The 27,645-nt window shown below is 37.9% G+C and overlaps 1 protein-coding gene across 1 annotated transcript in view; it reads left to right on the top strand.

Annotated features, from left to right (window-relative positions):
- Positions 1–27,645, top strand: part of Cntn3 (contactin 3) — a 357,126-nt gene that overhangs the window by 89,698 nt on the left and 239,783 nt on the right. The window contains exon 3 of the mRNA XM_051155002.1: positions 13,704–13,830. Coding sequence (XP_051010959.1) covers positions 13,704–13,830 — 127 coding nt within the window. The remainder of the gene's footprint in view (positions 1–13,703; positions 13,831–27,645) is intronic.

The following is a 27,645-nucleotide window of genomic DNA, read 5'->3' as shown; positions in this document are numbered from 1 at the left end:
CCTGAGTGTTATTTTGTGTACTTTTTGGTGGTGTGGCAATTGAGCTGGCTTTTTCACTTGAACTTTTTGCATGATCATGGAAGCCCCAACATCTGATTATGGGACCTAGTCAATGGAAAAAAGTGAGGGGTTTCTTTTGGGGAAGGAGAAATTGTCATGCTGTGCTGACCCATGAATGTATATTCTCTGAATCTTTTGACTCTGGTCTATTTTTTAAAGCTCTCGACAGCTTCACAGTATGATGACCTAAGGACATAGATGGTTAATCTCCCACTGCAAATTGTTGCTGATCTAAAACATCATTTAGTATGTGGATATGTACTCTATTTTCTCCTCTAATTTCACATACATGGAGGAATGGTGAAGGTGGCTGATGTTTAAAATTAAGGCATCCAGGCAGCTTTAGGATCACCTGCTGCCATTGTGACATTGATCAGTGTTACCCATGGGCATGAGTGCACTAATAAAATTAATGCATCACTCAAAGAGCAAGTAGATTTTAGGTGTGGCCCTTTCTTGTTCTATACTGTCAACATCAAGGGCTCATTCTGTTCTGAGAATGTTCCCAACACGAACAGCCATTTCATATGCCACCCAGGGAGCTTCAAAGGCTCTCAGCAGCATTTATGTGTGCTTTTATGTTAGTTCTAACTTTTTGAAGTAAAGCTCCTTGCTTTTTAATTTTCACATAAGCTTTTACAGTTGAGTGTCCCTTTACAGGATTGTGCAGTACTGTGTGGACTTCCAGATGTATAGGAAAACAGAATCTTCTAGTCTAATAACTATGCACAGAGGCAAGTGATACTCAAGTTCAAACTTGTGTAAAACTACAGAGAAAAGACAACGGACAGAGTATAATTATATGAGCAATATGAATCATTGTCTATCAAAAACTGTAGGGCATGGATTCCTGAGGGAAAAATCAGATTTTTAACTGAAAGAAATAAGTCACTGTGGCATGTGTATGGCTGTACCTGGCTTTCTAAATTTTACTTTATTGTGCTATATAAAAAGTTCAGAATATTCAATGCTGTTGCCACTTTTCCTATTTTAGAGGAATAGAGAAAATAAACATCCAGCTAACAGCAATGTATATGAAACTGTATATTTTCCAGACCCTTGAGGACTTTGAAAGTTCTTTTTTTCTATATATATTTTATTAATTTATTCATATTACATCTCAATTGTTATCTCATCCCTTGTATCCTCCCATTCCTTTCTCCCTCCCATTTTTCCTTTACTCCCTTCCCCTGTGACTGTGACTGATGGGGACCTCCTCCCCCTGTGTATGCTCATAGGGTATCACGTCTCTTCTTGGTAGGCTGCTATCCTTCCTCTGAGTGCCACCAGGCCTCCCTGTCTTAACTGTTTATTTTGTTGAGTTTCCATAGTACTGTGGATATAAGGTGAAGACTGAATCTTTGCTGGATTTTCCCACTGAAAATTGATCCATAGAGCATTGTTAAAATGCCTATCCCATACTTTTTGATGAAGTTTCTACCATTCGCAAATTAATAGCCATCATTTGTCTTAGGAAATACTTACAAGGATTCACTAAATTAGATAACTGAACACAGGTACCAGTGTTCACAACCACATGAAGAAAGGCACTATTCCATCCTGTTTTTCTTGCCATGGAGATACAGAGCTGTGATGAATAAAGCCATTTATTACAATACCTTCTCCTAAATTGCTTTTCTCAATTTGATGCATCACTAAGCCAAAAATTATGCACTAATGTCAAGTTCCATTTATTTCATTGCTAAAGTACTGATGGTCTTTGCATCAGAAATCACCTGCTAGTCACATCATGTACATGCCCCAGAACTAAGTGTCCAGAGAGATTGGATAACACGCCTAAAAAAAAGGCGATATTGAAGGGAAAATGCATCTATTTTGGTCCAATATTATGCTTCTTTCTAGTAGGAGACAAGTTCCTTCTAAGAAAAACGATTAACAGTCTTTTTCAAAACATTCTGGATAATAGGTATTTATGCTTTTTTTTTTTTTTTTTTTTTTTTTTTTAGGCTGCATGGTCCTTGACATAAGTATTCAAACCTAGAAGTTTCATGTGGAACAAGTAACATGTGAGTGTTACTGAGCTCCAGTGAAAATTAGAAGTTTATGAAAATTAGAAGTACATGTAATAGTCAGATATCATGGAACATTATCTCTTTCGTTCAACTATTGTCTAAACCCAGGTGACAGATTCACATACCCTATATTTCCACACTCATCATGGTGGTTTTTTTTTTTGTTTGTTTGTTTGTTTTGTTTTTTGAGATTTTTTTTGAATGAAGTATTTATCATGTTGTTAATATCAAGGTTGTTGTTATTATTGTTATTATTATTATTATTATTATTATTATTATTATTATTATTGGATAGTGTTGGAGGGTGGTCTGATGTATTTTGATGGTAATTACTGCTTGCTGTCTCTGTGACCCACCTTCTGACCAATAAAAGGCCATTTACCTGGGCAGTGCAGATCAGATAAGTGTGGCTAAGTTTCTTGGATTAGAGAGACAGGTGAATCCTGGGAAGAAGAAGGAGAGAGACTGGAGAAGGAGAAGGAAGAAGAAAGACTGTCATGGGTTAAATGGAGGAGAAGCATGTGGCCAGAGAGGATGGAAGATTTGGTCCAGATGAAGAACATTAGCAATTATATGGAATTATGGATGAGAGGTAGCTTGATATAAATCATTAGAGCCAGATGGCATGGGAAATGGGTCAGGTATCCCATACCTGCCCCACAATAGGAAGTGGTTTAGGGGATTAATATCTTCCCTGCCCCAGGTTAACTAAGGATATTTTAAAATATAACAGGTGTCAGTATCTTAATTGATTACTAACCGGGCATACTGATAACACAGATAATTAAAAAAATAAAACAATAAAAAGAAGGACAGGGCACAAAGGACACAGATTGAAGAATAAGAGACATAGCCTGCACCTAAATTATAAACTACTGATGTGTTGGGATTATGAGCAATCCAATTTACTGAAATGAATTTCTAATAAAGTTGTATTATTTTTGACTTTACTCTCAAAACAGATTTTGTGCTTTAAAAGAGCACAAAGCATTTCAGGCAGAAGACAGAATAAATCAGCCCACGGTAACTGAGATGATAAACACAGTCATTATATCCATCCTCTGAGGTGAATTGCTCTCAGACATCTATGCATGTTCCACACTCTGTAGGGCTGAGGTCTCCGGAAGGAGAGAGCACCTTCCACCTTCCACCTTCCGCCTTCTGCCTTGTACACTGCCGAGTTGCAGACTGCTTGTTTTGCTTGGAAGCCTAAATCTGTAGATGTGCTCAATATCTTCATGTGTTTAAATGTTTATGTCTCCCTACTAAAACTTCAGGAAAAAAAATGGAGATAACTAATCCAAATCTCATCTCATCTTATCTGGCTTCTGTAGTATGGCATGTACGTGGCAAACATATACAAGTAGGCAAAACAACCGTGCATAGAAAAAATATTTTTAAAAATAAAAAAATTTCTAGCTCAATCCATTTATCCACAAATTTCGGGAATTCCTTGTTTTTAATAGCTGACTAGAAATTATCATAATGAGTGAGTTAACCCAGAAGCAGAAAGACTTAAATGGTATATACTCACTTATATCTGCATACTAGCCCATGGGGCATGTCCCATGAAAGCCTTCACTTACCAGGAAACTGGGACAGAGGGGAGGACATCCTAGTGGGACTCTAGATGAGAGAAGCATGGGAGAATGGCAAAGTAGAAGGATCCAGAGGGTCCTAGAAACCTACAAGTAGAACATTATGATAGGCAGATTTGGGCCCAGGGGTCCCACTCAAACTAAGGCACCAGCCAAGGACAATACAGGCGGTAAACTTTAAACCCCTACCCAGATCTAGCCAATGGACATAACAGTCTCCACACTTGAGTGGAGAGTGCGATATGACTTTCTCACGTACTCTGGTGCCTCACATTTGACCATGTCCCCTGGAGGGGGAGACCTGGTGGCACTCAGAGGAAGGACAGCAGGTTACCAAGAAGAGACTTGATACCCTATGAGCATATACAGGGAAGGTAATCCCTCTCAGGAACAGTCATAGGGGAGGGGAATAAGAGGAAAAGGGGAGGGAGGGAAGAATGGGAGGACACAAGGGATGGGATAACCATTGAGATGTAACAAGAATAAATTAATAAAAACAAAACAAAACAAACAAAAATAAATAAATAAAAAATAAATAAAAAGAAGCAATAGGGAAAATGTTGGGCAGCTCAGTTGATTAGTTTGAATGCTGCTGTTTTATCTGAACTTTAGACCACTTAAACTAAAGTTAAGAATTGCGTAAGAACTATGAACACCATGAAGGAGTAGGTGGCCCACACTTCAGTAGATGGCCTAACATGCATGAGCATTAGCGGGACATTACAAAATAAAGAGGACATGAAGTTGGGAGTGGGACCTGTTGGGGGAGATCTGTGGGCATAAGGGATGCAGGGAATAAGTAGTAGACAGTACTATGTTTCATTGAGTACAGCCATGAAGTAATCAGTTTAGAAAATAGGTCAATAAGGGAGGCTTGGATGTTTGTTCCTTCTTAACTAAATACATGGCTCATGTAATTGGTTTCTCCAGGGTTTCAATACATTCACTTCTGGAACGTAAATAGACACAGTCAACTCTCTGTAAGGCTGGATGACAGAAGCAGCCTAGGTAGGAGAGAAGTCCAGCCTTTCCCAATTCTGTCTTGTTTTCATGGCAAGGGCAGCTGCTACTTTCAAACAAGTCATTAAAACCCAGAAATGGGGCTCTGCTTCAGCACTCTGTTCTGCAATAGATTACTTGTGGAGTGCTATTGCTATTGAGAGTGCTATTATGTGTGTGTTCCAGCAGAGCTACTCCTGTGTAGTGCCACATTTACAGTACTCAGAAGGGAGTGGATTGGGTTGTGTGACTCTGAGCCCCAAAACTACCAAACAGAAACAACCAACTAATAACAGTAGATGCCTCTTTGAGGATGTTGAATTTTCTTTTCCTGTATATTCTTTTATAGGGACATGCCATGCATATGGCTTTGAGTTCGCTTCACTATGTAAGAAGATGATTTTTATCATGAACTATTTCATGGTGTAAGACATATGTTAGTTCGAGGTATAATATCTTGCTTAGAGTTATACTCTGGAAATTACTGGTCACTCTGTGATCAGCTAAAAGAATTGGTAATGGTTCTGAAACATACACATACAGACAAAGGCTGAATTTCAATCTAATGCTAATTAACAAATATTTCTAATATGAACAACTTTTAGATGTGTAGATATGTCTTTGAGACGTATGGTTAAATATGGTTGCTGTCTTCTGAAGGAAGGAACCTCAGGAATGAGACAGAAGATTTAAAAAATAAGTGAAGGCAGTATCAGTAATAAACACATTGTGACATGTAAGATGTAAAGACAGTTTTCCAAGAATACATAGTGAAAAGATACCGTGACTGAATGGTAATTTCAAGGAAAGATACATGTAAGCACAGCAAGTAGGGCTTCCCAGTCATCTCGCAGGACGTCATCTCCTAGTCCTCGTGCTGGCTGTGGATAACTGCCAAAAGCATCTCCAGAATCAGAAAGTATGTCAGGCTCTTAACTGAACTTTCTTTGTAGCTCCAAAAGATCAATTATTTATAATCGGTGCCAATATTAAAAGAAGCAATAATTTTTTAAAGACAAGTTTTATTCTGGTGGCTTCGTGTGGACTTCAAGTCAGATATATAAATAAATGCAGTGTCTCACCTGGGGCTTAGTAGTCAGTGGGTGACATTGACACTTAAGAACATGCACACTCATCAACCAAGAACGTATGAAAGAGAGACAGCTACATACTATGCAGCACTGAGACTCCTATGTGTCACAATAAAATATAATGTGACTATTTATGTGACAGCTTTGTGAGAACCCACAACATTTCTTCTTTTCTCCATAGGACCACCTAGGAGACAAGAGGCCAGTGGGTTTAGAAAAGATTCTTATCTTTTGGGATCTGAGAGACCATTTTCAAATTGTAGATGGTTTAATATTTTTATCCGTTGCTATGATTGGTTTTATTCATCTATAAATAAAGGTAGAAAATACCTGGCAATATCATTCATTCCCCTAAAAACCAATAATAATTGGCAATATATAATGTAAGCAAGAAAAGCATGTGTCTGGAGCAGAGCCTGTCAAACTGGGAATGAGAGCATTATCAATGATGGAGAAGAGACATGGCTTGGTGTATAAGACTACTTGCCTGAAAGTTTGAATTAGGTCTCAGCACCAGGCATAGCCCACATACCCCTGTAACTCCAGAATTGTACGTACTTAGGGCAAGGAGAATCATGGGCTTTCTATAGTGTAAATCTGAGTTCAGTGAGAGACCCTGTCTAAAGGTATAAGACAGAGTGATAGAGCAGTGTGACCAGTGTCCTTTGACATCTACACATGCCACATGTGTGTGTATTTGTGTGTATATATGTGTATATGCAAACATCACACACACACTCTGTACTTACATACATAATAAAGGAACATATTGGTGACTGGTGATATTAATTTGTATCTAGCATTAAGAAGTAGAGCATGATAAAGCTGGTTGCGTGGAATAGAATATAGTGGGGTTGAATATAAAGAAAAAAAACACTGCCTAGAATGATTTAAGGATTTGTATTATTTTGGGGAAAATATTTTATGAGTTGTGTGGTTTGCTGCATGTAATTGACTATTCTATATACAGTAACTCCTATTGAAGTCAACTTTGAATCATGGACCACTTAAAAGCCTCGAAGCAGGGGAGTCTAGGCATTTTGAGAAACCCTGCTCTGACTGGTTGCAGATATAGTATGGGAAAGGCTGCCTTCCATGTCACTGTTCCTCATATCTTCATTTTACCCTAAAATATAGAGAACAGTTTAATCCCCATAAGGAATAGAAAAATAAGAAAGCAGGTGTCTACTTGTGAAAAAAATGTGAGATGAGGGAAAGTAATTTTATTTTAAGGCAAGGAGAATGGCTCAGCATGTAAGAGTGCTCCCTGTGTATGCATGAGGATCTGAGGTCAGATCTCAGTATTAATGCAAAACTAAGTTACACTCCAGGTGTGGCTGTAGCCTCCATGCATGGGGTTGGCACACAGGCGGGAGAACAGCGAGGTTCAGTGAGAGATGCTGTCTCACAGGAGAAAGGAGAAAGATCAAATGACGAAGCAGGACATCAGACATGCCTCTCTGTCCTCCTTGTGCACATGTATGTACTCTCCTAGGTTAGCATTTTAAACAGATAGTTAGATCACTACACACCAAATACTGCCTTCTGCTGACTTGACCTGATATTCCTTTCTAGTATAGCTTACAGCTGCAAAAATACAGCAAAATGTAGCCACCAGATGGAATGTCCTCTTAATCATTTATCTAACACCAGCAATTTATAATAGGAATTCTTTTCTGTATAATTATGTTTTCATAGAAACAGTGACCTTGAACTAGAGTCTGATAGAAAATATTTCTAAAATACAGAAAGGGAATAGTGTGTAGGCCCCCAAGGCTTTGATCCAAAGTTGTTAAAAAAAAAAAAAAACACAACCACAAATGTAATCATCACTATTAAAATCTTTGACAGTAAAATTCTAAAGACTTGTCTCAGGAGGACCTGATTAATGAGCTTTTCCCACATGATGTGAGAATCTTGTGATGAACATTGCAAAGATCGTCAGCGAAGACTGGTGTGATAGAGAAAGTGAACGTTTCTGTTTCCTTTCTAATCCATAGACCATGGGTGAGCTCTCCTGGTGTATCATACACAATATCTCACAATAGGGCTTTTTTTTTTTAAGTTGAAATTGCTGTTAAACCATACAGCAAGAAAGGGATAATTCATTCCTGGAAATTGTAGGAGGGTGTCAGGGGGATCAGAAATACTGGAGATCACAGATATAAGACAATGGCAAGAATTTAAATAAAGCCCCAGAGTATTATAAAAAAAACTTTGATATTGTCAAAAGCCTCAACCATCTTTTTTTTCAATCTGTTGTCCCTCCAAATTCTTTATTTACATCTTGCACTATAATTCTGCATTGATGAGCATCCCTTTCTCTCAATTGTAAAGAACCTTTCCACAGTCAGAAATAGCTATTGAATTAAAATAATACCATGATGGGCTATTCAGAGAAATCATCCATGGTCTTTTACTCTACATCACCATTCTTCAGACTGAGTATCAATCCATAGAAATTGACGAGACCTTTCATCATTTTAGTAGGGCAGACTACCAGAATCCGAGTATATCCTTAGCATAAACTGTTATGAATAAAAGGCTTAGTAATATTGTTTCCCTTACTTCAATAAACTGCAATTAAAAGATTAAAGTAGTTCTTGGCTAAAAAAAATGGGGGGGGTCATGTGTCAAGAAAGCTTATTTTAACTTGAACATTTATTTCTAGCATGCATAAAATTAACTGGTCCTTTTCAATTCCAATTCCCTAATTGTTGTGTGTTATTTCACATGCGTTTCTGTCTTCCTGTTAATGGACACACAAGAACGTAAGGATTGAAGTACTACACAGTTAATTTAGCAGTTTAAAGACTTTCTGCTTTATATTGGTGCCAGGTTTCCAAACTGTCATGCACAGTGCGTGCTACACTGCAGCACTTTCCCATTAATCTAATTGTTTTCTAACATTTCCTCATGTGGGAAGTAGACAAATAAGTTAATCCTGAAAGTGGTTTCCTTTTTCTTTATCATATTCCTCATCTTAAAAATGCTGCATTGCCATTTTCCTTTATTCCACTCTGTTGGTTACAATATACATATTAAACATATGTGTTCATATATATATATATAAATATATACATATACATATACATAAATATAGACACATGTATGTATGTATGCCCATGAATAAATGTACACACATATGTATATCTCCTCATAGTGTCTAAATGATAATGTCAGTTTCCATCACTCCCTTCTGGATTTTTGGACTTATTAGTTCTATTCAGCAACATTATATATCCTTTATTTTAAGTTGTAAAACTAAAAATTCTTTATAAAAGCTAAATAGCCAGGGTAGAAGTTGTCAACTTAAAAACAATGCTCTTTTCTTCTTTTCTTTTTGATGCTGTGATCTAACCTTCTCTATTTTATTGTCATGCACTGGATCTGTTGTCCCACAATGCACAATGTATAAGAAGTGCTCACCATAAGTACCTAATAATGGGACCTTTTTGCCAGGTGACATTACTCTTCTTGCCAATAATTATGGTTGAGTTGTAAGGCTGTGATCCAGTTATCACAAATGACATCCTGGTAAAAGAGAGGAGTTTGGGCTTGAGAGAGAGCAACACAGAGAAGATAAGAAGAGCTATGTGCAATGCCAGGTAAAGATGCAGCATAGATCCTTCCTTTGTGGCCCTCAGAAGGAATCAACCCTGAAGCTATCTTGCTCTTAGGCTTACAGCATTAGAATATGGACATAGCAGATACCATAGGCCAACTGAGTGCAAGACCTTGTCCATCCTGGGGAGCTTTTTACATGTTGCATGTATTTTACATGCAAGTCTCTATCACAGACATTCGTTATACTAAGATTTCCTAGTTTATCCTCTTTTAACCTTGAAATAATATTAATAAATTTATTTTTGTCACTTTTTATTTTTTATAGTTGTATACTACAAGTACCTGGAGAGTATCTTACAGCTATAAACTGTCTTCATCTTTATTTTATTTTATTTTTTCTGTAGAGTAATATAGCCCAGAACAGAGCTCATCTAATTGGCAACATACTCTTTGACTCTCTTTAACCAAAGCCAGCATTCATTCTGTTCTGTGGAGGGCTGGAATCTTGGAAGAAAATGGAATCCTGTGATCTTGACACATTTCTCTTGAATTCTGCCTTTGGTAGTGTCGCCTCCTTGGCTACCTTGGGGACTTTCTCTCTTCATTAAATTGCACCACTGTCTTTTCCCTCATGTAGATATGATATAAAACAGCAGGGCAGAAATGGGATATACACTCCTTTCCCTTAGGAATTGGGAGGTAACATTGACTCTCCTTGGGGACTTCATTTCTTTTAGTGAAGGAAATGCAACAGCATCCACTCCCTTGTCTGTTTCTCGTTGACAGTCTTCATAAAAGTTCTATGACGTGTGACCATTAGAATTGATTGAGTACAGTTTGACTTTTATATGACATCATCTTAGGAGCCCATAAAGCATGTATTTACATTCAAAGGCAGTTATTCCTAGTTGCCTGGGGTTGTTATGTGCAAGAGATGGGGAGGGAGAACGCCTAGGATTGGACTTTTGGACTTATTAGTTCTATTCAGCAGCAGTATATATCCTTTATGTTAAGTTGTAAAGCTAAAAATGGGGCTTTGCAAGCAGGATAACATATCAAAGAAATGTTCCTGCCACAAGAAGCCAAGTTCAGCATCAATCTAAATGTTATATCGAATACATTTAATCAGGCAAGAGGCTACCTTCTGTTTTACATCAGGTTCCTTTACATTGTTATGAATACCTATGTGAATAAAGGATATATCCTTTTGAGGATCAGAATTCATTGAAGAAAATGCTGAATAATGCCTTGATGGCTAGTGAAGGCCAGAACGTGCTTCTCTTATGTTTCTATTGCCAGCAGGAGATTAGAACAGCATATCCCAGGATCCTTTACCACCCATTTCATTCAAAAGCAAAGAGATCAAGAAGCTTTCCTCTGTTGTCTGAGCCTGAAGCATGGACTAACCTGTCACACTAGGCTATTACTTTCTATTTATTATTTTATAGATTTGGAATCTTCTACATGGCCACCAACAGTCCTGAATGCATCCAGAATCTTTAAATTTCAGACCTGATGGTCATGTTCTCTAAGCCCTTATTTCCAGTGCCACCACCAAACACCAGAGTTGACAGAGTAAGCTAAGGGATAATTGCTGCCTGACTGTATTTTTAACAGAGTGGTTTCTTGGAGGTAGACACAAAGCAAAATCATGAAGATTGGTGTCTGACACGAAGTCTCTCACCAAGAATCACTGTTGCCATTCCTGTAGTTACTTACCCTCTCTGCATCTCACTGGTTTGGAGAACAAATAATATCCAAGGTAGGAAGGTAAGACTGAGACTTAAAATTTATTTTAATGTCCACCCACTTTAAAAATGGGACTTGCCCAACACAGAAGTAGTGTTACAAATATTTCATTCACCTGAACTATTTATGCAGCCCAGACTAATGTTGAAGGTGTAGCACTTTCTAAGAGATATGGTACAGCACCAACTTAGATGCAGTCACGAAGGTACTCATTGACCTATGCCGAGTGGATGTCTGATCCTGGCAAACTCGCTTTAAGTTGACAACATCCCAGCACACCATTCCACTGAACATCCTGGCATAGGAATAAGATATAGGATACGTTGTTTAATGTTGGGATTATACTTCTACCTCAAACCTAAGGCTTGGTGCTAGAGCTCAGCTTCATAAAAGATCAGACTCTTCCGACTTCTATAAACTACATGCTGCTTCCGTATAACAGTAAACTTGAAAACATAGGCAAAACCACTGAAATTTGACTCTGTCTGTAGTATATTGGCAGTAGTTACATGTATTATGGTAAGAAGTTTTCCTGGTCAGTCGCATCTGGGTGTATTCTACTTAATCTTTGCCAGAAGCATACTGTAACCTGATCACAATAAGTAATTAATATTAGAACCTTCTAAGAAGACAGTATCTGGTATCTCTTCTTCTTTAGTGGACTTTAGTATCTATCGTTTTCTTGAACTAAGTCAAAATTATAGGTACAACTTTAATGTCTGTAGTATTGCTACCAGAAAAAAATTAGATGTAGTATCATGAATGGCTCTGAGGCTTTGTTATACTGGCGTGACTAATGATTATATAAGGGGCTGAATTCGTTCTCACGATCAATTTGATGTCCTAAGACTAAACTCTTTCACATATAATCATATGGTTGGTCATTCTGCTGTGGCCAATTTCCAAGACAGATATTGGCTAGCCTAATTTAGATGTCCAGTATAGCCGTCCTCTTTTGTAGTTGTTTGGATAAGAATGTCCCTCATAGGCTCAGATATTTGACCACTTGGCCCCCAGTTGGTAGCTCTGTTGGGAAGGTTTGGAAGGTGTGGCCTTTCGACAAGAAATAGATTACTGGAGAGGGATATTTCCTGTATTGAGTCCAGTCTCTCTGATTTGTGCTTATGGTGGAGGATGTGATCTCTTTCAACTTCCTGCCCCAGCCAACATGCCTGCTGCTTGTCACCACACTTCTCCCCTATCATGGACACTTATCTCTCATGAACCATGAGCCAAAGAGAACATTTTCTTTCTTCAGTTGCTCTTGTCATAGTATCTTATCACAAAAACTGAAATGTGCCTAATTTACCACTCCAAACAAAAACACACTGATTAGCTATGGCATGCATTGTTTCAAGAAAACCTACGGCAGTTCCTAGAATTAGGACACCAAATACTTTACCAAAATGTCAGAGATATTTCTTTACCTGGTCCTGCAGTAACTTCTTCTAGACTATTCATTGACATTCTGAACAGGCTTATGTCACCTAACCATTATTATAGTGGCTTTCTCCTTCTGTCTGCTGGACAAAACTATGGTCCTCTTGGTGATTAGATACCACACCTGGGTACTGAGGACTTAACTGAAGCCTAGTTACTGACATGTCCTTCACCTCAATGATTGTTGTGTTTTTTGTGTTGTAAGTTTATGATTTACATTGTTGTGACAAATTTTTGTGTATTGCAACTGAAGTATATAAAACTGCAAGTTCTTTTCATTGGCTTTACAAATATTCATTCTCATTATTTCAGTCTCATATTTCATGGACTCTCTTAGTCTTTTTCTTCATTTTACCCTTCCTACTTCAGTGGAGGCTCCTTTTCAGTTCAGCAGAGCATTCCAAGAGGGGAGAGTAAAGAGTTCCTTTTAAGCAATTATTTCTGTTAAATTGTTTTTTAAAATGTTCTAGCAATGGTTATACAATTTTGGTTGCATAACTTTTTTTTTTTTTTTTGATAGCATTCTCTCTCCTTTTCCAACACCTATTATAATCAGATAGGGTTTTGTTTGCATACATGTGAATGTGACAGTTCCCTCCAGAAACTGTTCCAGTTTTCCTAAAGTAGAAGCAGTTTTTGAAAGGCACTTGATCCTTCTATGTCATATGCTACAAAGAATATGAAGAATATGAAAATCTCAGTGAACCCTGGAAAATTTTACATTGGATGTGGCAAAATAAACACAGACAGCCTTGAGCTGTGCCTATGCTTGAAATGTTATCAGAAAAGTGATGCGTTTCCATTTCAGCTTTGGTTTTGCAAAGAGACATATTTAATAGAAAAGATTTCCAGTGATTAATTTACTCTCCAAAGAACACATGTGTATGGTGTAAGGGCATTGTTGTGGATAGTAAATACCACAGCTTTATTTACAGACTGAAGTGATGTTATTGCTATGGTGCCATGCCTTGTGGTTTCCTGCCTCTCGAGGTGCTCGCTCTCTGTTGAGGATAGGTTGACAGGTAGTCTTTAATCAAGCAATATTCACAGAGTGTGCTACTAGCTGGGGAGTAGTGACATACTTGCTCTTTGTCGCCTTCCATTCCAGACTGCACCCTCTATAAGATTTTTCACTTATTATTCTCATTTCTCATTCCTCTACACAGGTGAGCTCCTTTTACAAGGCCCCGTGTTTATCAAAGAACCCAGCAACAGTGTTTTCCCTGTTGGCTCAGAGGATCAAAAAATAACTTTACATTGTGAAGCAAGAGGCAACCCTTCACCTCATTACAGGTACTGTGGGGTGTTTGGGCATGTAGAGAAAGAATGTAGCAACTGTAATTAATTTTGCTTCTATATATTCTGCCATGTAAAGAGTGTCAGACACATGGTGTTATAGTGGTGTGGTGTGTTCCACTGAACCAATTCCATGAACATTTGTACCTTTAAGGCAACATGTCTGAATTAAAGGAAAACATAGGAGGAATTTTTGAGTATGCTTCATTTTTTTTCACTAACATAGTTCGATTTAACTTATAAAGTTTATAGATGACAAGTTAAGTTATAGAGACCTCAAGAACACACTTATCATTGGGTGAAATTAAGTGTGTTTAAGCCATGCTTTTAAAATATATCATTATCTCTTGTTTCTTTGCTTATACTGGATATGTTTTCAGAAGTTCATTAAATGTAGAAGCATGAAATATACTTTTAAAGTAATTTAAGTTATTTTGAAGAGAAAATATATTCCTTTTTAGAAGATTTTGAATATCATCTTAAAATCTTCACTTTTAAGAATGTGTAAAAATATAACTGTTCACTGAAACTTTCAACTGTCACAAAACAGAGTACATAATTGAAGAAGAAAAAGTTGAAATTTAACCTTAAGATTAAATGTCAACATTTGAAAAATGATCATGATCATGTGACAGGATGAATATTTACTTGATTGAATACCAAAAGATTAAAATTTTTACTCATGGATACTTAAGGCACCCAATTTAATGAAGAGATGAATTATTTATAATTAGCATACACTGCTTCCATAGAAGTGGCTGAAGTGGGGTGCTCCAGCTACCTTCACAGTAGCATGTACCTCCAAGTGCTTGCTAATATCTGCATCAAAACTATTTATACAGTTCCCGTACTTTGCAGAAGAAGTACCCTTCCTCCTACATTAATAGAAGCCTACAGGTTCAGAGTCATCATTAAGATCTTATTGACCCTCGAGTGTTCTCTGAAGCCATATAAATAATAAACGCCAACAATTCTTGTTAAAGTGGATCAGGCTTACTTTAGAAAAAGACATTCAGATTTATGCACCTGAATGTAATCAAGGTCAGTCTTTTCAATATGCAAATAGTGTACTTAAGGAGCACCTACTGTGTACACTGTACAAAATATGCATTAAACTTTGATGTTAACTGGTCCCAATTAGCAGAACTGAGGATACAGAGAAGCCTCTACTCTGCTCCTACTTCTTACTATAGAAACAAGAAAGGCATTAAGAAAACAAGAAATGATTTCATGAACTAATTAGGTGAATTGGTTGGTAATACATGCAACATATGGAAATATTTCTTTGAGGGGGCAGTGAATAGATCATTTGATGAAGATTCTCTCCTGGAAGTACTGCTTCTCACACTTTTCTAAGGATGTCTGTCACAATATAAAGACAAGTTCTACCCATAACAGAAGAATACTTTTATATATAGAGCTCTAAATATGATGATAAATCCATGGGAGTGAGAAGCATTCAGGTTAATTTTCTGTTTTTGATGGCGTGTACCCTCATACTTATCTTATGAATTATTTGGTGATATATGTATTTATTGAAGAAACTGTCAAGAAACAAGTTGTTGTCACAGAGGAATGTATTTACAAATGAGAAGATTAATTATGTTTATAGAATGTTATCAAATAGCCAGATGTCTTGAACTTGAAAACCTATAAATCTTTTGTTACAATTGTATCTTGTATACTAGGTATTCACTGCATTACTGTGAAGTCTAAATGTAAAACTATTAATTGTATGTACAAAATTTTGTAGAACAACTTTTGTCAGTTGATAGTGGCCATCCTGCTTTATTGTATACCCTGAAATACCAGTATAGAATTTGTTATGTTGCAGTTCAAGCAAAATCTATAACTGAGGAAAGGAAAAACATGGCTTTTAATGATTTGTTGTTAAGAGTATTTTATAAATGAAGAAGTTTAACATGCTACCTAATGTGTCAAAGTCTTTGCTTGCTAGCCAAATAGAACAGACACTTTTATCATAGCTTTAAAGATTTTCTAAACTAAAGATTTGGAAACTATATGAAATTTCACTTTTGCTAACAGTTTATAATTACTGCAAACTGAAGTCTAGGAATATATTGGACTCTGCATTCTGAGAGACATTAGATTTTCCTATAACAGCAACAACTCCTAAAGTCAGTGTGTGTGTGTGTGTGTGTGTGTGTGTGTGTGTGTGTGTGTGTGTGTGTGATCTATAGAATAAATAAGATGCATATGATTAGAAAGTGTAGAATAATGGAAGCCATATAAATAACTCTGTCCCCCATCCAACTTTTGCCTTTAATAATCCGTTAAGTGAGAATACCTTACTATCATAGAATGATTCAGAAAAACACACCTGTTCATTATTTTTAATATTCTTTAGAAATTATAGTTTACATGCAGCATAAGAACAAAATAAAGTATTATTATATCATATAATTATAAATGGATAGGTGGAAAAATAGCAAGCTGGATAGGGAGCAAGGAGAAAATTTGAGGGACTCCTGTGAAATCACTCAGTGAGGGTGACCCAGTCATGTTTCTGCAGATAAGGAACAAAGCTTAAGAGTCCTATGCAAGTTTGTCCTTTAAAAGCACAAAGACTCCTGGAGACTGGAGCAAAGTCGCCCCATGAGAGATCCTGTTTCTGTTATTTTCCCTTTGGGTAAATATAACTCTTAATTGGTCATATTAGAAATCCAAAAGTTCAGAAATTCTCCTGAGAAATTACTCCTATAAAGGTCTAATTGAGAATTTTATTCTTTCTCTTACATTTCCCAGCCTGCACCCTAAAGCCCATATTTAAAGGTTAATTAGTATTCAGACTGACTGTAATTGCCAATGGTGCTGAAAGAGGTTACCTTAAGGAAGTATTAATGCATAGTTTTTTAATGTAAAGAATTTTTCTCTTATTTCTTCTTTGGGCTCCAAATGACTAACATTGGACGAAGGCATCCACATGGAAGGATCTTTGCCATATCCACTCAGATCATTCTGTACTTAAAGAGCCACAGATATAGGTTCAATTGGAGTGCGTGTGCACACACACACACACACACACACACACACACACACCAGGCAAGTAACAAAGTCAAATGAAATGGGGCTGCCCAAAGGGTTTGTAGATGCAGTGGGTAGTTACTGGTAATTCATAATTCAGCTATAAGCCTACCACATGGATTGGACCATCACTAGTGTCCACAATCTATCCAGCTTAAGCATCATCTCTTCTTTGCTTTTTATGCATACTATAGTCTGGGGGTGGGGAAAAGTCCTAATGCTGAAAGTGGCTCTTAGGGATCTATGTATTTTTTTATCATTTATATCCATGGAAACATGCAATTTTAAGTAAAAAAAAAATCAGTTTGTCAGTCACATAAACGCCATTTCAAGTGCTTTGTGAAAACACAAGGCTAGTTGTTACATCCATGGAGAGCATGGATGTGATGTCAATGTTTCAAAGCTATCCTACATTATGCCACTCACTGGTCCATCCCTATCCGGGGCTTTACCACATTTTTTCACATGTCTTCCATTTTGGTTCCAAGAGAACCAACAGAATAGCCTTCTTATTGAGCTCTTTCAAAAGGTAAGATGTTTTAAAGAAGTACAATGTGAGGAATCTTGAAAGTATAAGCGCTAAGGTAAATTTTCCTGTAAGTGGAGACTTTTCTTATTTCTTTAAACAGGATTTCATGGGATGAGCCTACACTCTACAAGTGTTTAAATTATTGAAAGTCAAATAATTGTGCTTAGTATAAAAAGAAATGGAAATAAAGTAATGTACTAATTCTCTAACATTTATTCAAAGAAGGATGTAAAGAGAGGATATTTAAGTTTACTACTCTGTGCATATGTGCACACACAGAGTCCTAAACGTTTCGTAGCATTATATTAGTTTGTGTATCTATGTGATATGTAGATGGTATACAATCTATGCATATACGGTTATATTTCATTAGAGATTATAAGTACACAGATGATATATAGCAAATATTGCATATGTAATTTATATACTATCTAATATTTATTACCTACAAAATCACATGATAAATTACATATTTTAAGTGTAATCTTTGTTTATGCATTATACCCTTGCATAGTTCCTATTACCACATAAGATCTGGTGTCACTATTACCTATATTTATACCCAAGTCAAATAAAAGCTATTATTCCTCTATGTTCTCATGACCCTTACCTACATTATCATCAGTTCTGGCAGTTTTCCAAAACTGGATCCTTAGGCTTATCTCTGACGTCCTAAGTTCTCTAGCTACAGAGCTCTGGCCCCTGGGCTTATAATTAGTCACCATGAGCAATGAAAAATTTACTGAAGTGGTTGTAAAATACTAAAACATATCATTATATCTCTACTTTCTGAGGCTAATAGTGAGATAACCACAAAAGGTGTTTAAAACAAGGCTGTACCCGCCATCTTGCCCAGGAAAAAAATCTTCCTGGCAACCTCCTCTCTTGTCCTCCCTACAGTACTGTGCCTGCCTATGGCACCTTGACATTCCTGTACTCTACAGGATATTGTGATCTTACTGTCAGGATGTCACTCTTCCAGGGTAGTGATGTTTACTGTAGCTGCCTATCCAACAGTAAGGGCACACTTAGTGGCTGGAAAAAGATCCATCATGAAACCTGCATTTTAAAAAAAGGGGATTTATAAGGCTAGTTCAGAACTCATGAATACCGAAAACCTTAGCACAACTTCAGCTTCAAAGTGCTAGATAATTGGTTCTTTTCTACACATTATGGTTTGGATTAAGTCTTATTTGTTGGCTCCATTTTAAGATAGTATGCCTTGAGGTATCCAAGATTGCCTGTAGGAACTCAAGCCTTCTGGTAGCCTCACCACCTATAAAAAAAAGAGTTCATCTTTCTTGTAGTACCATCAATTGCCTCTGGTCATTGAAAAAAGAAAAATGAAGGAAATTGTGAAATAAAAGCGTAGCCAATATTTTGAGAAGTCAATATTCAAAGGAAATGAAAGGCTTGATTTTGGATATTAAAAGCATCATGCAACCTAATAAATCACCTGTGTTTTTGGGGGTTTTGTCATACGTTTTTTAAGTAGGACAAGAAGAGGGGATATGAGTCATATTGATTAAAATTAAATTAAATTAAGAGGGTCACTTTTTCATGTTAACCACTCACTGAGGTTTGGGGCATAGGATGTTCTTATTTTGTGTGTGTGTGTGTGTGTGTGTGTGTGTGTGTGTGTGTGTGTGTGTGTGTGTGTGTCTGAATTGCATGACAAGAAGCATTTTCAGAGGACAATATGGAAACTCATCAGAATATTTAAATTTTATACTGGGAAGGAAAATCCTTCACTCATGTTGCTTAATTCCTTGAGATAGTGTAGAGACAGTCACTGATGGATTTGAACGAGATTAACCATTTTGCGCCCAACAACTACTTTCATTGCCTATACCACCAATCTTTAGTGTGTGTATCTATATTAATATTTAATGTGTATTAGAGAAACAGGAATCTGCATCATAAAACAGTTTCCACACAATATTTTTAACAAAATGCATAGAATCTCAACTTAACTCATTTCAGTTATTTCTGAGGTCTAAATAGTTATTTTTGGATAAAGTATTGAATATGTAAATTCATACATTCATTCTTTCAAGGGCTGCAATTATTCTCATCACTTCAGTAAACACAGTAACAAACACTGCAATGAACACAAATGCATTTGCTTATTAACTTGAAAGCTGCTTCTAAAACCACAAATTGCTTCTGTGATTACATTACCAAATTTTCTGTCAAAGCCTAAATAAAGGATCACCCGTTGATTTAACAAGTGTTCAGCATGGGCTTATTTCCCAAACACAACTCCAAACCCCCAAAGATTCTGTTGTTATTTGATTCTTTTTGTTTTGTTTTATCCTGTGGCCCAAAATGTAGAATTCATTGTTTTCCAACTTGTTATTTATGCTTGTGTTTTGCAGCTCGGATTTGGTATGATAAAGTCAATAGCTCAGAGAACAATTATTTCACATTATCCACTGTGAGGATAATTATATCTTGCAATTTTTTTTAACTATCCCAATACCATTTGCTTTATTATTTAAGTATGTTAGTTTCAGTTTCAAAGTATTGGAAGTAATTTTGTAACCAAGTTAAATTGGCAAACCTCATTGTCTTAAATCATAGTAAAATATGTCTGTTTGTATTCACTGCATTAGACCATACTAGTGTGATTCTGTGTAATGGGTTGTCATATCTAATCATAACAGGGATGGCAAATGAATCATACATAGTTCAGCATATGAAAACAGTAGGGCATTGTTTTGCATTTTCCTATTGGCATTGAAGAGGACATGGAGGTTGCCTATGTGTAGGTTGATGAGTTGAATTTGATTACTCTATTCAGTAAACTAATGTGAATACTTTATCAATTGTGATGTGACGCTAGATGTTAGAATTTTGAGAACAAACATGGTCACTAGGAAGTGGAGCTTTTATTGCTTATATATTACCATGAAATCTTGAAAAGGCAGGCTTTTGTGCTTAACGTAATATGTGAACTTGTGATAAGACCCCCACTCCGCCCCACAGAAGTCTCTCTATTCTTTGCTCCCACCTCACCAGCTTCTTCATTGTTTTTGAGGCCAGTGGTGCATATATGTTTGCCTCTTGTTGTTTCACACTCTTGTATGTAACATTTGGAGTGCTTATTGTTTAGAAACAGAGATTATGCATTTTGAGATGTTTACTTATACCACATAGTAAAATTACAGGGACCACTTGTCCCCAAGTGCTTAGCTGCCCTAAAAAAGTTGTCTTCATGCAGCAATCTGCATTTAACTCCTTCCTCTATCACATCAAGATTGACCCAGTTTTCTCATTCCCCTTATTTTATTTGTAGTTTTCTGTTGTGGAGAGGAGTTAAAAGATTTATAAAAAGTATATGAGCCAAATACACACCTGCTCAGGTAGGCCAGAAAGCTAGAATCCCTAAATGTAGCTCTGCAAGTAATCATTTGTAATATCTGATCAGGTGCTAGTTTCCACAGAGAGTCTGGTTCAGGAGTGTGCAGTCACTGAGAAGCAACCGGCTCCTGAGGTGAGGAGTGGCAAACTCTGTCAAACTTATGGATCACAGACAGCAAATCCTAGCCCATGTACCGGGAGCATTTGAGCACTGCTGGCTGACAATAACCTTGTAAGATCATTCAAGTGTGTTACAACATGATTATGCAGAGGTGCTTAATCCTACGACATTTACCACAAGCTAAAGAAACAAGGTCAGCTTGCTTCTGAAGCCCAAGGTAAATGTTATATGATTGAAATTCTGCTGTGTGCAGCCCCAAGAGCCATGGTTACTCCAGATCCTTAGGCTGAGGCTTCCAGAGTGGGATCTGCATATGCAAATGCACTCTTTTTTTTTTAATTTTATTAATTTATTCTTGTTACATCTCAATGTTTATCCCATCCCTTGTATCCTCCCATTCCTCCCTCCCCCCCATTATTCCATTATTCCCCTCCCCTATGACTGTTCCTGAGGGGGATTACCTCCCCCTGTATATTCTCATAGGGTATCAAGTCTCTTCTTGGCAACCTGCTGTCCTTCCTCTGAGTGCCACCAGGTCTCCCCCTCCAGGGGACATGGTCAAATGTGAGGCACCAGAGAACATGAGAAAGTCATATCCCACTCTCCACTCAACTGTGGAGATTATTCTGACCATTGGCTAGATCTGGGAAGGGGTTTACAATTTACCTCCTGTATTGTCCTTGGCTGGTGTCTTAGTTTGATCGGGACCCCTGGGCCCAAATCTGCCTATCATATTGTTCTACTTGTAGGTTTCTAGGACCCTCTGTATCCTTTTATTTGGCTATTCTCCCTTGCGTCTCTCATTTAGGGTCCCAATAGGATGCCCTCCCCTCTGTCCCAGTTTCCTGGTAAGTGAAGGCTTTCGTGGGACATGCCCCTTGGGCTAGTATGCAGATATAAGTGAGTATATACCATTTGATTCTTTCTGCTTCTGGGTTAACTCACTCATTATGATCATTTCTAGCTCAATCCATTTATCCACAAATTTCGGGAATTCCTTGTTTTTAATAGCTGAGAAGTATTCCATAGTGTATATGTACCACAGTTTCTTTATCCACTCTTCTACTGAGGGACACTTAGGCTGTTTCCATGTTCTGGCTATTATGAATAAGGCTGCTATGAACATGGCTGAGCAAAGTTTCTTGTTGTGTGCTGGAGCATCTTCTGGGTATATTCCAAGGAGTGGAATAGCTGGGTCTTGAGGAAGCCCTATTCCCATTTTTCTGAGATAGCACCAGATAGATTTCCAAAGTGGCTATACTAGTTTGCATTCCCACCAGCAATGAAGGAGTGTTCCTCTCTCCCCACATCCTTGCCAGCATGTGGTGTCGCTTGAGTTTTTGATCTTAGCCATTCTGATGGGTGTAAGATGGAATCTCAGAGTTGTTTTGATTTGCATTTCCCTGATGACTAAGGAAGTTGAGCATTTCTTTAAGTGTTTCTCAGCCATTTAATACTCCTCTGTTGAGAATTCTCTGTTTAGTTCCAAGCCCCATTTCTCAATTGGGTTATTCGGTTTGGTGGTGTTTAATTTCTTGAGTTCTTTATATATTTTGGATATTAGACCTTTGTCAGATGTAGGGTTGGTGAAGATTTTTTCCCAGTCTGTAGGCTGTCGCTTTGTTCTCTTGACAGTGTCTCCTGCCTTACAGAAGCTTCTCAGCCTCATGAGGTCCCATTTATTAATGGTTGACATTAAGGCCTGGGCCGTTGGTGTTCTGTTCAGGAAGTTGTCTCCTGTGCCAATATGTTCCAGGCTCTTTCCCACTTTTTCCTCTAAGTGGCTTAGTGTCTCTGGTTTTATGTTGAGGTCTTTAATCCACTTGGATTTGAGTTTTGTGCAAGATGACAAATATGGGTCCAGTTTCATTTTTTTACACATAGACCTCCAGTTAGACCAGCACCATTTGTTGAAGATGCTATCCTTTTTCGATTGAATGGATTTGGCTTCTTTGTCAAAAATCAAATGACCATATGTGTGTGGATTCATATCTGGGTCTTTGATTCGATTCCACCGATCAACCAGCCTGTTGCTGTGCCAGTACCATGCTGTTTTAAGTACTATTGCTTTATAGTACAGTTTGAGATCAGGTATGGAGATTCCTCCGGAGCACCTTTTATTGTACAAGATTGTTTTAGCTATTCTGGGTTTTTTGTTTTTCCATATGAAGTTCAGAATTGAACTTTCAATATCTTTAAAAAACTGTGTAGGTATTTTGATAGGGATTGCATTGAATCTGTAGATTGCTTTTGGTAGGATGGCCATTTTTACTATGTTAATTCTCCCGATCCATGAGCAAGGAAGATCATGCCATCTTCTCAGGTCATCTTCAATCTCTTTCTTCAGAGTTTTGAAATTTTTTTCATACAAGTCCTTCACTTGCTTAGTTAGGGTAACTCCTAGATATTTTATATTGCTTGTGGCTAATGTGAAGGGTGTGGTTTTCCTAATTTCTTCCTCTGCAAGCTTGTCATTTGTGTATAGGAAGGCTACAGACTGTTTTGAGTTAATTTTGTATCCAGCCAATTTGCTGAAGGTGTTTATCAGCTTTAGGAGTTCTCTGGTGGAATTTTGAGGGTCACTTATGTACACTATCATATCATCTGCAAATAGGGATAATTTGACTTCCTCCTTTCCCATTTGGATACCCTTGATCTCCTTTTGTTGTCTTATTGCTCTGGCTAGAACTTCGAGTACTATATTGAAGAGATATGGAGAGAGTGGGCAGCCTTGCCTTGTTCCCGATTTTAGAGGAATTTCCTTGAGTATCTCACCATTTACTTTGATTTTGGCTATTGGCTTGCTGTATATAGCCTTTATTATGTTGAGGAAAGTGCCTTGTATCCCCGATCTCTCTAAAACTTTAAACATGAATGGGTGTTGAATTTTATCAAATGCTTTCTCTGCATCCAAGGAGATGATCATGTGGTTTTTTATTTTCAGATTGTTTATATGGTGGATTACATTGATGGATTTCCGTATATTAAACCATCCCTGCATGCCTGGAATGAAGCCTACTTGGTCATGATGAATGATATCTTTGATGTGTTCCTGTATTCGTTTTGCAAGTATTTTATTTAGTATTTTTGCATCTATGTTCATAAGAGAAATTGGTCTGAAATTCTCTTTCGTTGTTGAGTCTTTGTGAGGTTTAGGTATCAATGAGACTATGGCCTCATAGAATGAATTTGGTAATTTTCCATCCATTTCTATCTTTTGGAGTAGCTTGAAGAGTATCGGTATTAGCTCGCCCTTGAAGGTCTGGTAGAATTCTGCACTGAAACCATCTGGCCCTGGGCTTTTTTTGGTTGGGAGACCATCAATGATTGCTTCTATTTCTGTAGGGGAAATGGGACTATTTAGCTTGTTTATCTGTTCTTCATTCAACTTTGGCAAGTGAAGTTGATCAAGAAAATCATCCATTTCCATTAGATTTTCAAATTTTGTGGCGTATATGCCTTCAAAGTAGGATCTTATGATTCTTTGAATTTCTTCAGTGTCTGTTGTTATGTCTCCCTTTTCATTTCTGATTTTGTTGATTTCAATACTGTCTCTCTGCCTTTTAGTTAGTTTGGCTAATGGTCTGTCTATCTTGTTGATTTTCTCAAAGAACCAGCTCTTGGTTTTGTTGATTCTTTGGACTGTTTTCTTAGTTTCTAATTTGTTAATTTCAGCCCTGAGTTTCATTATTTCCAGGCATCTACTCCTCTTGGGTGTTTCTGCTTCTTTTTTTCCTAGGGCTTCCAGTTGTGTTGTTAAAATGCTTATGTGTGATGTTTTCAATTTCTTTTTAAAGGCACTTAGTGCTATGAATTTTCCTCTTAGCACTGCTTTCAATGTATCCCACAAATTTGGGTATGTTGTTTCTTCATTTTCATTGAATTTCAGAAACTCCTTGATTTCTTTCTTTATTTCTTCCCTGACCCAGGTGTCATTTAGCAGAGAGTTGTTTAGTTTCCACGTACGTGTAGGCTTTTTGTTATTTCTGTTGTTGTTGAATTGCAGCCTAAGAGCATGGTGATCTGATAGGATACAAGGTATTATTTCAATCCTCTTGTATCTATTGAGGCTTGCTTTGTGACCTACGATGTGATCAATTTTGGAGAAGGTTCCATGGGGTGCAGAGAAGAAGGTGTATTCTTTCTTGTTTGGGTGAAAGGTTCTATAGATATCTGTTAGATCCATTTGACCCATGGCATTGGTTAATGATGTTATTTCTCGGCTTAGTTTCTGTTTCAATGACTTATCCTTCAGTGAGAGTGGGGTGTTGAAGTCTCCCACTATTATTGTGTGGGGATCGATGTGTGGTTTAAGCTTTTTTAGGAGATCTTTTACAAATGTGGGTGCCCTTGTATTGGGAGCATAGATGTTCAGAATTGTGATGTCATCTTGGTTGACTTTACCTTTGATGAGTATGAAGTGTCCTTCCTCATCCCTTTTGATTAATTTGGGTTGAAAGTCTATTTTGTTCGATACTAAAATGGCTACGCCTGCTTGCTTCTTGTGACCATTTGCTTGGAATATTTTTTTCCAACCTTTTACCCTGAGGTAATGCCTTTCATTATGGGTGAGATGTGTTTTTTGAATGCAGAAGAATGTTGGATCTTGTTTATGTACCCATTCAGTTAGTCTGTGTCTTTTTATTGGAGAATTGAGGCCATTGATGTTGAGAGATATTAATGACCAGTGACTGTTAAGGGTCTTAATTTTGATGTTGTTTCCAGTCGAGCGTTTGTGCAGTATTATTTTTGCCATGGGATAGTTATCTATTTCCTGGGTAGTTTTGGTTGTAGCTTGACTCTTTGGGATGGAGTTTTCCTTCTAGCACCTTCTGTAAAGCTGGATTTGTGGATAGGTACTGTTTGAATTTGTTTTTGTCATGGAATATTTTGTTTTCTCCATCAATGGTTATTGATAATTTTTCTGGGTAAAGTAGTCTGGCCTGGCATCTGTGGTCTCTTAGGGTTTGCAGGATCTCTGTCCAGGCCCTTCTGGCTTTTATGGTCTCTGCTGAGAAGTCAGGTGTAATTCTGATAGGTTTACCATTAAATGTTATTTGGCCCTTTTCCCTTGCAGCTTTTAATATTTTTTCTTTGTTCTGCATGTTTTGTGTTTTGATTATTATGTGGCGGGCAGTTTTTCTTTTCTGGTCAATTCTATTTGGTGTTCTGTAGGCCTCTTGTATGTTTATAGGCATCTCTTTCTTTAGATTGGGGAAATTTTCTTCTATGATTTTGTTGAGAATAGTTTCTGGGCCCTGGAGTCTGATGTCTTCTCTTTCTTCAATGCCTATTATCCTCAGATTTCTTCTTTTCATGGTGTCCTTAATTTCTTGGATGTTTTGTGTCAGGAGTTTTCCAGATTTGGCATTTTCTTTAATGGTTGATTCAATATCTGTGATTGTATCTTCTAGCCCTGAGATTCGTTCTTCCATCTCTTGGATTCTGTTAGAAAAGCTCACCTGTGTTGCTTGCCTTCTTCTCTGAGGTCTCACGTTCTCGTTTTTCTTCTGTCTGTGTGTTTATCATTGAATCCATTTTCATTTTCAGATCTTGAACTGATTTTTTGATTTCTTTCATCTGATTTTTTGTATATTCCTGAGTTTCTTCCATTGCCTCTTTATAGGTCTTCAGAGCTTGAACCGTTTTACTTATTTCTTTCATCTGGTTGTTTGCATTTTCCTGCAATTTTTCCAGTTCCACTCTATGTGCTTCTTTTATGTCTCTCACCTGTTTGTCTGCGTCTTCCTGCATTTCATTATGAATTTTATTTGTTTCCTCCATTATCATCCTCATTACTAAGGATTTGAGGTCATTTTCTTGTATTTCCGTTGTATTTGAGTTCTCTGGGTGGTTTTCTTTGGGATAGCTGGAAACTGGAGACGCCATGTTGTTTTGGGGTTTTTTGCGTATGCTTTTTCGTTGTCCTTTAGACATCTTGCCGTCTTTGTTTTTGTTGGGTAGCTTCCAGAGTTGAATGGAGGGTGTCTGACGATAGATTCACTTGTTTTCTTACGATTTCCCTAAGCTGCGAGCTCAAAGCTTCACTGGTGTGGATGTTAGGAGGTTAGCCCTGTTGTTCTGGTCTCTCACAGCCAGTGATCCTCAGTCCCCCTCTGCTGTGGATCCTGCAATTGTTCTGGGTCTCTGAATGAGCGTTGGGTCAGGCCAAGGTATCCATAGCCTTCTGTGTTCCCTGCCAAGTCCAGCCAGGAGCACTGTGACCGAACCACGGGCAGAACTCAGCTAGATTCTCAGGGCCTGAACAGTCTGCCAAGCTCAGCTAGGGATTTTGGGCCCAAAATGCACACAGGGTCCAGCCAGAATTTTTGGGCTGGGACTACACACCAAGCTCCACTAGGGCCTTTTGGCCCAAAGTGCGTGCTGTGGTCAGTTATTGACTCAGGGCCCGAACTGACCACCAATCTCAGCCAGGAATTCTGGATTCAAACTGCACACTATGTCCATACAGAGTCTTAGAGCTGGTGGAACCGAGAGCTCTGTCCAGCCTGTGCCGCAGCAGGAGAACTGCGGCTGCTCTGAGTTAGCGCCAATGGTGGAACCAAGTGCTCTGCCCAGACTGTGTCACTGCAGGGGAGCTGCCGCTGAGCTGAGGTGGCACCTAGGGTGGAACTGAGTGCTCGGCCAAGCCTGCGCCACAGCAGGAGAACTGCGGCTGCTCTGAGTTAGTGCCTGTGGTGAAACCAAGTGCTCCGCCCAGACTGTGTCACCGCAGGGGAGCTGCCGCTGAGCT

The sequence above is a fragment of the Acomys russatus genome, chromosome 13 (genome assembly GCF_903995435.1).
Source record: "Acomys russatus chromosome 13, mAcoRus1.1, whole genome shotgun sequence".
In the NCBI taxonomy this organism is placed as follows: Eukaryota; Metazoa; Chordata; class Mammalia; order Rodentia; family Muridae; genus Acomys; species Acomys russatus.
Note: the sequence above shows the minus strand (reverse complement) of the source record. Positions and strands in the feature narration are given on the sequence as shown.